The sequence below is a fragment of the Chiloscyllium punctatum genome, chromosome 25 (genome assembly GCF_047496795.1).
Source record: "Chiloscyllium punctatum isolate Juve2018m chromosome 25, sChiPun1.3, whole genome shotgun sequence".
Classification (NCBI taxonomy): Eukaryota; Metazoa; Chordata; class Chondrichthyes; order Orectolobiformes; family Hemiscylliidae; genus Chiloscyllium; species Chiloscyllium punctatum.
The window spans coordinates 25,488,822-25,505,822 of NC_092763.1; the positions used below are offsets into that span (position 1 = coordinate 25,488,822).

General features: G+C 43.3%; 1 protein-coding gene across 1 annotated transcript in view; it reads right to left on the reverse strand.

Moving 5' to 3' along the window:
* LOC140495629 (sodium- and chloride-dependent neutral and basic amino acid transporter B(0+)-like) overlaps window positions 1-17,001 on the reverse strand; it is a 76,215-nt gene that overhangs the window by 22,118 nt on the left and 37,096 nt on the right. The window contains exons 9-10 of the mRNA XM_072594624.1: window positions 13,338-13,463; window positions 8,922-9,040 (exon numbers count right to left, since the gene is read on the reverse strand). Coding sequence (XP_072450725.1) covers window positions 8,922-9,040; window positions 13,338-13,463 — 245 coding nt within the window. The remainder of the gene's footprint in view (window positions 1-8,921; window positions 9,041-13,337; window positions 13,464-17,001) is intronic.

Here is a 17,001-nt window from a genome sequence, read left to right on the forward strand (position 1 = left end):
CTCGCTCCACATATTGTAGTTTGTTTTTAGATACTCGCAGTCCCTGCTGACCCAGGAAATTCAATAAGTTGTTAGTGGCTTCTACTACTCTTTCTCTTCTTTTTCCTGTTACTAAGAGGTCGTCTACATACTGCAATAGGGTAGTCCCTTTGGGGCTGCTAAATTTCTCCAATATTTGTTCTAACATCTGTCCAAATAAATTCGGGGATTGTGTAAACCCCTGGGGGAGCACTGTCCACCGGTATTGCTGTTTCTATCTTGTCTTGGCGTCTTCCCATTCAAAGGCAAACAAATTCCTACTTTCCTCCACCAAGGGACAAGCCCAAAAGGCATCCTTTAAATCTATCACACTATATCCTAGGATTCTCTGGGAAGCAAGGGAGGAGATTGCAGAGCCATTGGCCTTGATTTTTGTGTCCTCTTTGTCTACAGGAGTAGTGCCAGAGGACTGGAGGCTAGCAAACGTGGTTCCCTTGTTCAAGAAGGGGAGTAGGGATAATCCTAGTAACTATAGGCCAGTGAGTCTCACGTCTGTTGTGGGCAAAGTCTTAGAGAGAATTGTAAGGGATAGGATTTATGCACATCTGGATAAGAATAATGTGATCAAGGATAGTCAGCATGGTTTTGTGAAGGGCAGGTCGTGCCTCACAAACCTTATTGAATTCTTTGAGAAGGTGACTAAGGAGGTAGATGAGGGGAAAGCGGTAGATGTGGTATTTATGGATTTTAGTAAGGAGTTTGATAAGGTCCCCCATGGTAGGCTACTGCAGAAAATACAGAGATATGGCATTGAGGGTTTGTTGGAGGTTTGGATTAGGAATTGGCTGGCTGGAAGAAGACAGAGGGTAGTAGTTGATGGCAAAGGCTCATCTTGGAGTGCCGTCACTAGCGGTGTTCCGCAAGGATCTGTTTTGGGACCATTGCTGTTTGTCATTTTTATAAATGACCTGGAGGAGGGTTAGAAGGTTGGGTGAGCAAGTTTGTGAATGATACGAAAGTCGGAGGAGTTGTAGACAGTGAGGAAGGATGTGGCAGGTTACAGCGGGATATAGAGAAGCTGCAGAGCTGGGCAGAAAGGTGGCAAATGGAGTTCAATGTAGCTAAGTCTGAGGTGATTCACTTTGGTAAGAGTAATAAAAAGATGGGGTACTGGGCTAATGGTCGGATACTTGGTAGTGTGGAAGAGCAGAGGGATCTTGGTGTCCATGTACACAGATCTCTGAAAGTTGCCACCCAGGTAAATAGTGCAGTGAAGAAGGCATATGGCGTACTGGCTTTTATTGGTAGAGGAATTGAGTTCCGGAGTCCTGAGGTCATGCTGCAGTTGTATAAGACTCTGGTGCGGCCGCATCTGGAATATTGTGTGCAGTTTTGGTCGCCATACTACAGGAAGGATGTGGAGGCACTGGAACGGGTGCAGAGGAAGTTTACCAGGATGTTGCCTGGTATGGTAGGAAGATCCTATGAGGAAAGGCTGAGGCACTTGGGGTTGTTTTCATTGGAGAAAAGAAGGTTTAGGGGTGACTTGATAGAGGTGTACAAGATGATTAGGGGGTTAGATCGGGTTGACAGTGAGAACCTTTTTCCACGTATGGAATCAGCTATTACAAGGGGGCATAGCTTTAAATTAAGGGGGGGTAGATATCGGACTGATGTTAGGGGTAGGTTCTTCACTCAGCGAGTCGTAAGTTCATGGAATGCCCTGCCAGTAGCAGTAGTGGACTCTCCCTCTTTATGGGTATTTAAGCGGGCATTGGATAGGTATATGGAGGATAGTGGGTTAGTGTAGGTTAGGTGGGCTTTGATCGGCGCAACATTGAGGGCCGAAGGGCCTGTACTGCGCTGTAATGTTCTATGTTCTAAACCATTTGTGGTCATGAGGGATCTTACTTAATAAAATATAGGGGTTTGGCACCACTGGGTGCCTGATCTGTACTATTCGATTCAATGTTCTCAAATCCTGCACCAATCGATAAGTTCCATCGGATTTCCGCAACGGTAGAATTGGGGTATTATAAGGAGACATACATGGCTCCAACAGTCCATCTCTAATCAGTCCTTCAATTACTGGCTGCAGTCCTCGTTTACCTTCTATGGAAATGGGATATTGTCGCTCACAGACAACGTCCCCTTTCCTTTTTAAACTTATTTCAAGGGAAGGGATCTGTAGTCTTCCACGATTCCCTTCTCTAGCCCATACAATAGGGTCTATCTCTCTCTCCACATCCTCTGTCAACATTGCCATTTGTACAACTAATTCTTTTTCCTGAATTCCAATCTCCAGTCCTAAGAGGATAATTAAGTCTCTCTCTAGTAAGTTACTTCGTATATCAGGGATATACAACAGTTCCCCTGTGACCCTATCCTTAGGACCTTCTATCATCATAGGTTCAAATACTGGAACAGTAAATCCCTCCCCTTTTACCCCCGAAACAGTAATCGACTGTCAACATTTCTACTTTCTTTGGTTTAAAATTCAGCAATGACTGTGCTGCCCCCCTATCTACTAGGAAGACTACCTCTTCCCTACACGGTCCCACCTTCAAGTTTATCAAGGGTTCCTGGTGGGTCCCCGGGGGCAAGAACCCCTGACACCCCTATTCTTCATCAAAATTCATAAGCAGAATTGCCCTCTCTTCCCTTTGTAGATGAGGACACTCCCGCTTAAAATGCCCTATCTTTCCACAATTATAGCATCCTGCCTGTGGAGACCTCCATCTCTGCCCCTGTCGCTCGAACCCTCTATCAAATACTCTCCCTTGTCCTCTCCCTCTCCCTCTCTGTCCTACATGCTGCCACTCGCCGCTCTGGTTGCTCACTATTGGTTCCATTCTTTTCTTAACGACCTCATCAACCGTAGCTACCATCATTTTCACCTTCTGTTTTTGTCTCTCATCCTCTCTCTTTACAAACACTTTCTGTGCCTCTCTTAACAATTCATCTAATGATTTTTTGCTCCACCCTTCTATCTTCTGTATCTTTCTCTGTATGTCTGGCCATGCCTTTATCACAAAATGTACTTTCAAAAGACTCTGTGCCACTGGGTCCTCAGGGTTCATTCCAGAATATTTCCGCATTGAGTCTCTTAATCTTTTCAAGAAAACTGAGGGAGTCTCATCTTTCTCCTGTCTAACTTCAAAGGCTTTAGACAAATTCTGTGACTTCGGAACTGCCTCTTTTATTCCTTTTAGAATCAGGTCTTTCAATTCCCTCATTTCTTCTCTATGCTCCGGATTTTGACTTTCTCACTGGGGGTCTCTGAGGGGAAACTTCACCTCTCCCTGTCCAGCATCCCCATCTCCAATCGGATGGTCCCTGTCCCATATTTTAATGGCTGCTCCTCGTATAAGTCCCCTTTCTTCCCCAGTAAATGGTATATTCAAAATAGACATTAACTCAGCTCACATATACAGATTGGGCCCCAAAGATTGATCAATTTGTTCAGACAACCCCACCGGATCCTCAAGCAGGACCTTCATTTCCTTTTTAAATGTTCTGACCTCCCCACTGGTGAGGGGGGCACTTACAAACCCAATCTCTTTGGCCCCTATAGGTACCTCCCGAAGGGAATAAGTCATTATGTTCTTCACTTTTTTTTGTTTCTCCCCCTTAGGCTTTGATTTAGATCCTCCAGAGGCCTCCTCTACGTCCACTTTAGCTTTCCTTTCTTTTGCTGAGGATTGAGGGTCAGGAACAACAACATCCCCTTCCACCGCCCCCTCATCCTCCTCTTGTGAGTCATCTGTTCCCTGTCCCTGTCTGTCTGTGTCTCCTCCTCCCCCATTTTCACCTAACCTAATTTTATGGTACGGGGGTGGGGGCAAACAGCCAAGAGGATTCCAGGGACTGGGTGGGGCAGAGGGGGAATCCCTTGTCTTTACTACCATCATTCCCAAACTGCCCTTCCAACAAGACGCATTGTCCGCCTCCTCTTGACTAAAAGGTTGTTTTTTATTCACATACAAATCCAAATACTGATATACCCAATCCTCGTCCGAACCATACTTTGGCCAGAAGACAGCCGGACGATGGATTGGGTCTTTGGTCCATACCAAACAACAATATTTAATTATTTTCTTTTTATCTTTTGCCCTTGTACAAGTATTGCTTGTCCATTCCCTCAACATCCTCCCCAACGGACTTTCAGGAGGAATGTTACCAGGGACTTTTTCTTCTTCCTTTACTCCGTGACAGCTACTCTGCCTACCCCCCATTTCCCAGGGCCCTCACCAGTCCTTCAGCGATTAAATACCCCTTTTCCCGGCCACCAAGGTAATACTTAAAAGTCAGGTTTCTTACCTTGGTCTGTGCACAGAGTTGCCTGGCCCCTTTTTGCCGTCTTTTCTATCAACCTCCTATCACCGTCTGATTCAGATGTCTCTCTTGTGGGATCCGTACCAGTCGCCCAAGGGAGCGGACCAAACCGGGACATGAGACCACTCCTCAATTGGGAACGGGACGCGTCTTCCCAGTGCTCAAGGCCAGCCACTCCCCCCGGCGATGGAAGAACATCCCGGACAGCCCCCAATTGTGAGAAACAAGGCTCACACACTTCAATAGTTTCAGTCCGAGACAAAATCTGAATCAGTAGTCTCCTTTATTTTACTCTTGCAAGAGGGTGTGATTTCCACTGTCTACAAGGCAAGGGACACACACTGAATTCAACCAATACACGATATTTATATAATTTGGTTTCTTTTTTTTTATTTCATTGCTCCTCCCCTGTTTACATCTTCCACTTCTCTAAGACCGGCCCCCATTACTCCTGTTTATCTCTTGCCTTATCCGGCCTTGTCTGTGACAAAATGCTTATTTCTGGCCTCACAAGGCCGTTTGACCACGTCCTGCTGTGGCCCATTGTTAGGTATATCCTTTCTTCACCATTATCTACTCCCTCCATCTGTGCTTTCCCCAACCATACTGATCCTTATGACCTTTTAATTGGGGTTTGTTCCTGTGTTTCTGTAAAAGTGGGAAACATGTTCATACCTACTGTTTGTACAGGCGTATCTATCTTAACTCCCTCCCCTCACAGTATCTTATCTATTCGACTGTAATATCTACCATTGTTTTGCAGTCACGTTTCATTCTTGCATACAATTTTAGCTAATACAAAAACAATTATGTATTTCGTCCACATAGTTTCCATTCTTGTTGACTCAGCTCTTGGCTGAAACAGTTACACACTGGTGTGAGTTCATTTACTTTGTATAAGTAATTATAATTGCAGAAGTAACACTACTTTACCTATATCCCACACTAGGATATTGTCTGGTATGGAGGGAAGCTCTTATGAGGAAAGGCCAAGGGACTTGAGGCTGTTTCATTTGAGAGAAGAAGACTGAGAGGTGACTTAATTGAGACATCAAAGATAATCAGAGAATTAGATAGGGTGGACAGTGAGAGCCTTTTTCCTCAGATGATGATGGCTGGCATGAGGGGACAGAGCTTTAAATTGAGGGGTGATCAAAATAGGACAGAGTTTCTTTGCTCTGAGTGTAGTAGGGGCATGGAGCGCACTGCCTGCAACAGCAGTAGACTTGCCAACTTTAAGGGAATTTAAACAGATTGACATATGGACAAAAATGGAACAGTGTCAGTTAGATGGTCTTCAGATTGATTTCACAGGTCAGCACAACATCAAGGGATGAAGGGCCCGTACTGCACTGTAATAGTCTATGTTCCATGATGCTAATAGTATTGATACATTCATCAAAACAGCAACAGCTTACATTCAGAGAGAAATTTAATGTAATGAAATGCACAAAGCAGCTTCAAACTCCCATGATCTCTCTCCCCTCCCATGACCTCAATCTACCATACCCCCTTTAAAGTATATTTCACATCTACCTTCCATCTGCTGACTCTCACAGCGTTACATTTACTTTTATTAAATTATTTCTGTCATTTCTGATCCAATTTAAATATATTTCCGTGTGTTATATGAGTAACTGCATCAACCAATGTCGAGATTATAACATTTTTGTGAATGACAAGGCTGTTTAGTCTATCTTTATTTAGCTGATAATCGTTTACTAACATCCTAATGTTGCAGGGTCTCATTGTAGAATCAGAGATTCATACAGTATGGAAGAGGTCATTCTGCCCATCAAATCTGTACTGTCAAAACTCCTACACAAGTCCCACTTTCCCGCACTAGCCTCAGAGCTTTGAATGGTAACATTTCAAGTGCTCATCCAAGTACTTTTTTAAGGTTGTGAGATTTCCTGCCTCAATTACACATTCCACCACAACCCTGGGCAGCACATTCCAGATCCCTACCACACTCTGAGTGAAAAAGCTCTTGCAGTTCACTGTAAAATTATGTCTCTTTGTTATTAACCCTTCAACTAAGGTGAACAGTGGCTTTCTACTCACACTGTGCCTGCCCCTCATTATCTTAGACACTGCTATCAGGTCCCGCTATTCGACCTTCTCTGCTCCAAAGAAACATATCTGAGCCTGTCCAACCTCTCTTCATAGCAGCAATACTCCATTCCAGACAACGTCCTGGTGAATCTCCTTTGCAACCCTTACAATGCCATCACAAAATGTTTTCATAAACGTTTGCCTCCACTGTTCAAACAGGACAATAATTCCATGATCAAGTTGAGGTTAGTTGGCCTGTAATCTCCCATCTTTTGCCTTACTCCATTTTTAAACAGGGAGATGCTGGAGATCAGAGTCAAGAGTGTGGTGCTGGAAAAGCACAGCAGGTCAGGCAGTATCCAAGGAGCAGGAGAATCGACATTTTGGGCATAAGCCCTTCATCAGGAATGAGGCTTGTGGGCTGGGGGTGCTGAGAGATAAATGGGAGGCGGGTGGGTCTGGAGGGGTCACGTTCGTGATTTTTTAGTCCTCTGGGACCGTCCCTGATTCCAGTGATTCCTGAACTATCACCCCTAATGCCCCCATTATCCCTTCAGTGATTGCCTTTTGGAGATCACTCTTTGTCTCCCGTGAAGCCCAAAGCCAGCATGGTCCCTCTTCTTTCTGCAAGAGGTCACTGTCTGAGAATTAGGAGAGTACATCCTGATGATTCATCAGGTCCAATCACTTGATGCCTGTGTGTGTGGAACAGCCTTGCTTTACTGTCAGCCCCACTCTCAATCCACTTCCTGTCAGACCACAGATTCTCACATGTACTTCCCTAATTCAGGAGGGAAAATAACATCCAGAGAAACTGCACAGAACGTAGCAGCTGGGAGACTCTGACTGAAAATTCCAACTCTTTTAAGGCCCCAAAGGCTTCTGCTTAAAGCTAAAACTAAAAACTAAAGCTAAAAGCTAAAGAAAAACTCAAGAACCTGGTCGGTGAGAGCTGGCTATACCCAGGCTCCTTCCATTGGTCCAACTTTAAAAATCACCCCAAGGCCTCATTAAATGGTTACTTTCACAGAGACAGCTCGGCATCTCTGCCTTACAACCTCTTTTCAAAAGGAGAGGACAAAATAATCTCTTAAAGTGATAGTAAAACATAAAAGCAGGTGCATATTCTGGTTAAAAAAAAACAGACCATCCAGGCTCCAGAGCAGACACGTCAAAAGGTTAATTGTTAACAAGCTATCGGAAGCCATTCCAAGGTGATTCAAACCAATTAACTCCATGCCCCTGATTGGTCAAGTTCTTGGAAAATTCAAGAAGGCAGCCAGGAAAGTAGAAGAGACCGGCCCTGGCAGGGCTTGATCTGACCCCAATCTCCAGCTGAGGGACATGGCAGAGAACAGAGCAGCTTGTCCTCAGACTGTAGGCAGGGAGGGAGCAAGGGAGAGAGAGAGAGAGCCCACAGGGTCCGAGAAACACCCTGAACAGTCCAGTGAGCCCACAGGGTTTTAATTTGACCAATATCGAGTGAGTCTGCATGGTCTGAGAGAAACCCAACCTGAACAACATTGAGTGAGTCTGCAAGGTCCAAGAGATACCCAGTCCTGGACTACAGTTGTTCTCAAGGTTGCAGTGGGAGATGAGGAAACAAATTTAAGGGATACAGGACCAAATTCCTCTCTGGTAACAGGGAAGGTACTAGAGGGCTAGAAGGCAGTTCATGTGGTTCATTTTCACAAGAAGAGTGTTAGCGATAAACAAGGGAACTGCAAACCAGTAAGTCTGTACCTCACACTGAACACTCTCTTCCAACAGAAAACAAGGCAAGTTCTAACACAAGGTTTTACAATGAACCATCTCTCAGTAGCACCACTCACACCACTGACGATGTCGCCTCAAATTCACAGATTTAACTGTAACTCGACAAAGTCAGATTTGGTTTCTTTCTCAGCCATTTTATCATTGTTCATGAATTATGCTTGACTATCTCAGAGTTCATCGGCTCCACCGTGCTCACTTCCTCTGCCTATTACTTATCCTCCTACATCACTCTAAGTGCACTTAGAAACACCACCCGACATTTAGAATCTGTATGATTTCAGCTCATTGAGACTGTCTGTGACTCTCCGTTATGATGAATTTATTAACAGTTCCTTGAGTTTATTTGTACATCTTTGTTTGGAGATGGTCTGTTGTCATTAGTTCCTCTTGCGAACACTTGGATACAGTCATTCTGCAAGGTGTTCACACTTTCTGTTCATCCTAAGTTACTTGTGATGCTTATTATTTTTTTAAACCTCCTTGATCATATGTTGCTGTTTCATCTGGGCGTGCTGGTTTTAGGAATATACATCCTATGTCTAAATTGAACGGTCATGTTCACATTCCCATCCTGTTGTAGCTCCCTCAGGCCAGAACAGCCTCCAGTTCGGACAGTGCACTGTGCCCTCAGTAATGCACCGAATTGTCACCAACACCTTGTGATTGAATCAATGTTCACAAGTCACCGTATTCCCAACAAAGGTACTAACAGTACATTTTTTAGTTTTGGCCTGAACTATGTACGGAAACAGAGCAAATGATTGAAAAAAACATACCTGTGTCACACAAAGAAGGGCAGGGAAATAAGATGTGAAACAAATACCAATTGTCAAATAGAGGCGTTTTGTTTGAAGAAACTTGGGGAACAGGTCAAGCAGTGCTGTTATAACTGTTTCTGAGAGAGAAAAAAACAAAATTTCAATGAGGTTAGGGATTCATGTACAATTCCCAGAGATACCCAACATTGGAGAGACTGAAGCTCTGCAGACCAGAGAGACAGATCAGGTCTTCTGTCCCAGGCAGAATCTAATGAGATGTGTGGAGGGAGGAATGGAGAAAAGAACAGAAGGCAAATTCAAAAGGTTACAGTCAGGTCACAGGCCCAGTACATTCTGCCTCCAGGTGATTTTGCTGGAATTGGGTGAACAACAGAAACTGTTTCTTGCCCGGCAATAGTGAGTGCCGTTTCCATGGCAACCTCGGATGCTGCTGCAATCTTTCCAACACTGAAAGGGTTCCATGCTGTAGGAAACATAAGATCATAAGAAACAGGAGGAAGAGTTGGTTATTCAGCCCCTCAAGCCTGCTCTGCTGTTCAATAAGATAGTTTCTGATCTGATTGTGGTCTTACCTCCACTTTCCTGCCAGTCCCCCAGAATCCTTAACTCCCTTGTTCATCAACAGTGTGTCTGAGTCAGTCTTGAATATATTCAATGGCCCAACTCCCACTGTTTCTGTGGTGGAGAATTCCAAAGACATAATGAACAAGCCAATCTGTTCAAGGGCAATTAGGGATGGGCAACAAATCTTGACCAAACTAGCAATAACCACATCCAGTGAAACAATAGAAAAATGTAGCAAACACTTTCTCAGGGGACCCAGGACTTTGGGGAGCCCACCCAAAGAAACTATTGCTCTAACAGAAACTATTGCTCCTCATCTGTGCCTCAAATGGAGACATTTTCTTGACGTGTAATGGTCAGTCGAGACCACTTCACACTCACTCAGCTCATAACTTTCAATCCTCACAGAGTTGCATATTTCAATAGGATCACCTCCCATTTTACAAAACTCAATGAGTACAGCACTAACCTTTCCTCAAAGTAATTCATTCTTCCCCGGGGAGTCAATCAGCCCACTGACTCTCCTTCTAACTGGCTCCAATGCAATTACCCATTTCCTGAAGCAAGAAAGCTAAAGTTGTATGTTGTACTCGAAGGGTGGGCTCCCCAAAGTCCTGGGTCCCCTGAGAAAGTGTTTGCTACATTTTTCTATTGTTTCACTGGATGTGGTTATTGCTAGTTTGGTCAAGATTTGTTGCCCATCCCTAATTGCCCTTGAACAGATTGGCTTGTTCAGACATTACTATGGATTGGGCATGTGGATCTCATTTCCTTCCCTGACGGACATGAGTAAAGGAGGTGGAGTTTTACAATCAATGGTAGTTTCATGGTCAGCACCACCAATGACTAACTTTATATTAATTACAATTCAAACCAATATTCGCAGGGCATTAGTCTGGATCTCTGGATTAATCAGCCAGTGACAATACCACTACAACACTGTCTTCCCCATTTGTACACCATCCATACAGAAGTTGCATCCTGGTGACAGGCTGAACACAATTACCAGACCACCTTTACCGATCCCCAACTGGAGCCAGTTAATCCATTGGGGGACAGCAGCAATCAGAGACCATCCTGTGGAAGATTTGGGGATCTGGTAGCAATGACTCCAAGCAGTTTTAATTATTGTCTGCATTATCTGATAAATGTACTCAACCAGGCATTGGGGAAGTTTTTCTGTTACATTGCTGACCTGTACCTTGTTGATGCGGACAGTCCTTTGGGAATTCCCAGACTCTCACCTGCTCTTTTTAATGACAGTACTGATGTGGCTGGACCAGTTCAGTTTCTGGTGGTTGATAATCCCCAGGATAAGGGAATCAATAAAGATCAAATTTCAAGGAGAGCTGGTTAAATTCCTTTTATTGGCATTAGTCACGGTCTGGCACTTGTCTGGTGTAACTGTATAAATATTAGGTACTCTGTATTTTGTCCAGGTTTTGCTGTATGTAAACACAGATTGTTTTAGTCTCTGAGGAGCTGAATGGTTGTTGGTCATTTCAGAAAGTGGACCTAGAGTTTCATGTCAGACTTCAGTGAGAAATTCCTTCCATAAAGGACATCACATACTAGATGGCTTTTTCTAACAAGCTATTAGTTTCATTATCACCATTCCTAATATTTAATTTTCCTTCCAACTTTATTTAATTGATTTAATTCAAATTCTTTAGCTGCTGAGGTGAAATTTGACTTTGTGTCTCTGGATCAGTGTAGTAACAGGAGAGTGTCGTCATTCCTCAATGCATTTTATCTCATCCCGTTCCTGTTACTTTGATGACAGGCTGAACACAATTACCAGACCACCTTTACCTATCCCCAACTGGAGAGCCAATTAATCCATTGGGGGACAGCAGTGTTCAGTCTAACACTGGGGAACATTTTCAAGATTTACCTCAAATTACATAGTGGTTATCCTCAGATGGTTACAGACCCTCAGAACAAACTGAAAAAAATGAGCTATTCTGATCAAAGAACAGGGAAGAAAGAGTGACCTGAACAAAGTGAGATTGAAAATTATTGTAATAAAAATCAAACAGAGATCCTGTTATGAGATCTCCAGATGTTGAAGTAACAAGGAACAAAGGACAGCACAGCACAGGAACAGGCCATTCAGCCCTCCAATACTCTGCCAACACATGACACCTTTCTACATTAAAAACTTTTTATCTCCACACAGTCTGTATCCCCCTATTCCCTGCCTTTTAAGCTTAATTCTCATATCTCCTTTAAACTGGCCCCCTTTTCCCCGAAACCTATGTGCCCTAGTAATTGACATTCCTGTGAAGAAGAGTTTGATTATCCATTCTGTCCATGCCTCTCATACTTTTGTGAACTTCTATCAGGTTGCTCCGTAGCCTGTGATTGTCAACTGGATACAAACCAAGTTTGTCCAAACTATCTTCACAACTAATACTCTCCAAACCAAGCAACAACCTGGTAAAACATTTCCATGCCTTCTCCAAAGACTCCATATTCTTTCGATCACGTGGTGACCAGAACTGCTTCCAATATTCCAAATGTGGCCTAACTAAAGTTCCATAAAGCTGCAACATGACTTGCCAGTTTTTATACTCTGTGCCAAAGCCAATGAAGGTAAGCATGTTGTATGCTGTCATGACCATCTTATCCGTTTGTGTTATCACTTTCATAGAACTATAGACATGATTGCCTGGATCGGTCTGAATGTTAAAGCTTCTAAGGGTTCTGCCATTTATTACTCTATACCTCCCTCCTTCATTAGACCATTCAAAATGTCTCAACTCACATTTGTCCAGATTAAATTCCATCTGCCACTTCTCTGCCCAAGTATCCAGCCTATCCATATCCTGCTGCATTTTCTGGCTGTCTTTCATTATCCACAGCTCTCCAATCATTGTATTGTCTGCAAACATACTAATCAGGCCACCTAAATTCTGCTCCAAATCTTTTATATAGATTACAAATGACAGGGGTCCCTGTGGAATATAACTGGTCACAAATCTCCAGTCAGAAAAATACCCTACTGCTACTATTCCCTGTCTCCAATGACTAAGTCAATCTTGTATCCATCATACTAACTCACCATGGATCCCATGTGACTTTATCTTCTCTACCAGGATATTGGTGCTCCTCCCTTTTTTAGACAGTCTACAGTATGGAGACAGGTCCTATGACTAAATAAGTCCACACTGACCCTCTGAAGACTATACCCTTCTACACCAGCTCTTCAGCCATGCATTCAACTATGTTATCTTCCTTGTCTAGCCCTCCCACTCTTTGTGGCAGTGGGAGAAATCCTGACATTACAACCTTAGAGGCCCTGCTTTGCCATTTATTACCTAACTGCTTGACTCCCTTTCCAGGAACTTGTCACTCTGCCTCCTATGTCATTAGTACCAATATGGCATTTTGCAGGACATTCTGTGAAACAAGCTGTGAAACAAAAACAGAAATTGCTGGAGAAACCCAGTAGGTCTGACAACATCTGCTCAGAGAAGGTAGAGTTAATGTCTCAGGTCCGGTGACCCTTCTCAGAACTGGATGCAAAATGCTCAATCAGCTTTCCCTCCACAGATGCTGCCAGACCTGATGAGTTTCTCCAGTAATTCCTGTTTTTGTTTCAGATCTCCAGCATCCACATTTCTTTGTTTTTTTCCTTAATGCCGATGTGAACCTATTTAACTGAAACACATTGATGCCCCATTGAGATACTAAGCAGAGAATCACAGCAAGAAAAAGAATGACTCATTCATTCACTAATATCACAAACAATAACTTCTACTTCAACAATATAAACATAATGATTCAGATAACTTCCTTCCATAGAAGCAGAAAATGATTAGTTCAGTGAAATAATGTCGCTCTTACCTAATTCTGCAAACTGAGTGTCCAGTCCCAGAGTGAGCAGCATGAAGAAAAATAAAATGGACCATAAAGGTGCCCATGGCAACTGGGCAAGAGCTTCTGGATAGGCAATAAAAACCAATCCAAAACCTAAACAGTGGATAGGATTTATATGGTAATGTTAGTGACACTTACAATAGACAGATGGAACCTAAACTAAAGATTAACAGCATTGGTGCCAATGAAAACCCAGAATGGAACAAATGTCAGCAGGCACTCCTGCTGTGGCATGTGGCACGTTCTGATTGGGTGGCCAAGCTTGCTCCACAAGATTGTGATGTCAGGCAGGTGTCATGAATCAGGCCAGACCCCCACAAAACATTTCAAGAAGGTAGCGCAGACCCTACCTTTCCAGCCATTTTCCACAGGTGTAAAGTGGATATTCCAGGAGTGATGCAGCTGGCCTAACCACTCAGTTTTAAACAAAACAGAATTTATTTACAGGCTACTGAATGAAATATGGACAAACAAGAACCAAATTTAGAATAAATCTAAAACCCAATCAACTGTATTGAAACTTAATGGTGTTGTTCCAAATACTTGCAACATCCCCATAAACACCTCCTTGGCAAGAAAAAATAAAATCAAACACAGGTTCTTGCAGGGGAGATGTCAGAGAGAGAGAGAGGCCTTCAGAGAGAGAGAGAGAGAGAGAGAGAGGATCAGCATAGATCTCCTTCTTTGGGTCCCCAATAGCTTCTCTGGGCTCCCAGCTAAAACCTTACCAGCAGCTACAAAACAAAACAATAATGGTCAAAACAAAACAAAATCAAATCAAACCAAACCAAACCAAACCCTGGACTGGAAGAACTGGCCACTCCCCTTTCATTGTATCAGTGTTTAAAAAATACTTCAAACCTTTTACAAGTAGATATTTCCAGACATATTGGAACCTCTGCCTTTATGACCCCTCTGAGTTCAACTGTAGTTCAACCCCAGTTTTGTGTTTGGGTGGATTAGAGTCTACCATTCCTTTGGTCCAACTGTGGAGTTCTCAAGAGATGGTTACGTTAAATGTTCAAACATTTAACACATTCCTGTCATCTACAAACAACTTCCAAGAGTGCCTCTGCCCACAACAGAAATCATTCATCACTGTTGTTACAGACATGAGTGAAATGGGTTAAATTATATTATTTTATTTGCTCTCATCTTCAGACTGTAAGTGAATGTGTTTTATATCTTTCTTCATTAATTTTCAAACAGGTTGTTGAATGTTTTCTTCAAGTCCTTTGTTTGTGGAGTCCAATTTCCAAAGTCTCTCTTTAGGATTAAATTAAATGTACGATTTAATCATCTGTTCACATCAGGGAGTGGGTTTTGCAACACTTGCACATGCTCAAGCATACAAGGAAGAAACAAATGGAAGTGAAAGAATTTGTTAACATTAATAACTTAAAATCCAAAAACATGGACATTCATTCACTTGCTTTGTCTGAATTCAGAAAGTTAATGTCCAGTGAGAGTACATTTCTGATGTAGCTCAGACTGCAGCATATTTAGTTGATTATAAGCAGACATTGCAGAAATCCTCTTAATCATGATTGTGGTGTAGTAAAATGGGATTTGATGAGCTTTTCCAGTTCTAACAGAAAAATCCCAGGGAATTAGATTTTGTGGTGATTAAGACCTAAGTTATGCGTGGTATCTGGCTGTAGAATTACCCATAAGTCAAATACTTAGAAGAATGGGCATTAACTGCAGACTTGGTTGGACCAAAATAAGACAAGGAGATTCCAGAATTGACAATTCAAATTTTCAGGATCAAGAGGAATTTTGGTTCTGAGGCGTGATGAGTCGGTTTCAAATGCACAAGTCAATTTTTGTGATCTGGTCAGTAGCTACTGTTGATTGGTTGAGTGAGACGATGGACCATCAGCATTTTTTCAGGTGTAATGAAGATTAATAGCTCCTTTTTGTTACCGAATCTAACTGGGGAGATGGAGTATCTACTATTCTATGAATGCAACATCCACACAATGAAAGTTGTGCGTTTCCAAACTTATGGTGGTTTAGCTTTATCTTTTGTAATGTTACTGGTGGAAGTTTCTAGAACTGGTAGGAAACTTGCAAATTATCTGACAAGTAGCAGCTATTTTCAATTCAGGAAAGTCCATTTTAAAATAAACAGAAAGTATAAATTGTAAGAAAATGTGTTTTTTTCATGAACTAACACTCTTATCGAGTCATTGAAATGTATAACATGGAAACAGACCTTTCGGTCCAACTTGTCCATGCCAACCAGATATCCTAAATTGATTTAGTCCCATTTGCCAACATTTGGCCCATATCTCTGTAAACCCTTCATATTCATGTACCTGTCCAGATGTCTTTTAAATGTTGTTATTGTATGTGCCTCCACCACTTCCTCTGGCAGCTTCCTTCATACAGGCACCACCCTCTGAATGAAAAAGTTGCCCCTCTGGTCTCTTTTAAATCTTTCCTTCTCACTTTAAAACTATGCCCTCTTGTTTTAGCCTTCCCTCCCTCAGAAAAAGACCATATCTATTTGTCCTATCCATGTCCTTCATGATTTTACAAACGTTGAAAAGATCATCCCTTAGCCTCTAACATTCCGGGGGAAAAAACCTCAGCCTATTCAGCTTCTCCTTACCGCTCAAACCTTCCAGTTACAGCAACATCATTCTAAATCATTTCTGCATCCTTTCAAGTTGGACAACATGCTTCCTACATGATCCCACCTCCCACCACCAAACCATCATCTCCCAGACCATCCATAACCTCATCGCCTCAGGGAGTCTCCCATCCACGAACTCCAACCTCAACGTCCCACAACCCCGCACCGCCCGTTTCTACCTCCTACCCAAAATCCACAAACCTGATTTCCCCGGCCGACCCACTGTCTCAGCCTGCTCCTGCCCCACCGAACTCATCTCTGCATACCTCGACACGGTCCTGTCCCCCTTAGTCCAAGAACTCCCCATCTACGTTCGGGACACCACCCATGCCCTCCACCTCCTCCATGATTTTCACTTCCCCGGCCCCCAACGCCTTATCTTCACCATGGACATCCAGTCCCTATACACCTCCATCCCCCAATACGAAGGCCTAAAAGCCCTCCATTTCTTCCTTTCCCGCTGACCCAACCAGTACCCTTCCACTGACACCCTCCTTCGACTGAACTAGACCTCCCTCTGAACATCTTCTCTTTCCAATCCTCTCACTTCCTCCAAACCAAAGGAGTAGCCATGGGCACCCGCATGGGCCCCAGCTATGCCTGCCTCTTCGTAGGATATGTGGAACAGTCCATCTTCCGCAGCTACACTGGCATCACCCCCACCTTTTCCTCCGCTACATCGATGACTGTATCGGTGCTACCTTGTGCTCCCACAAGGAGGTTGAACAGTTCATCCACTTTATTAACACCTTCCACCCCGACCTCAAATTTACCTGGACCGTCTCAGACTCCTCCCTCCCCTTCCTAGACCTCTCTATTTCTATCTCGGGCGACCGACTCAACACGGACATTTACTATAAACCAACTGACTCCCACAGCTACCTAGATTACACCTCCTCCCACCCTGCCCCCTGTAAAAATGCCATCCCATATTCCCGATTCCTTCGCCTCCACCGCATCTGCTCCCAGGAGGACCAATTGCAATACCGA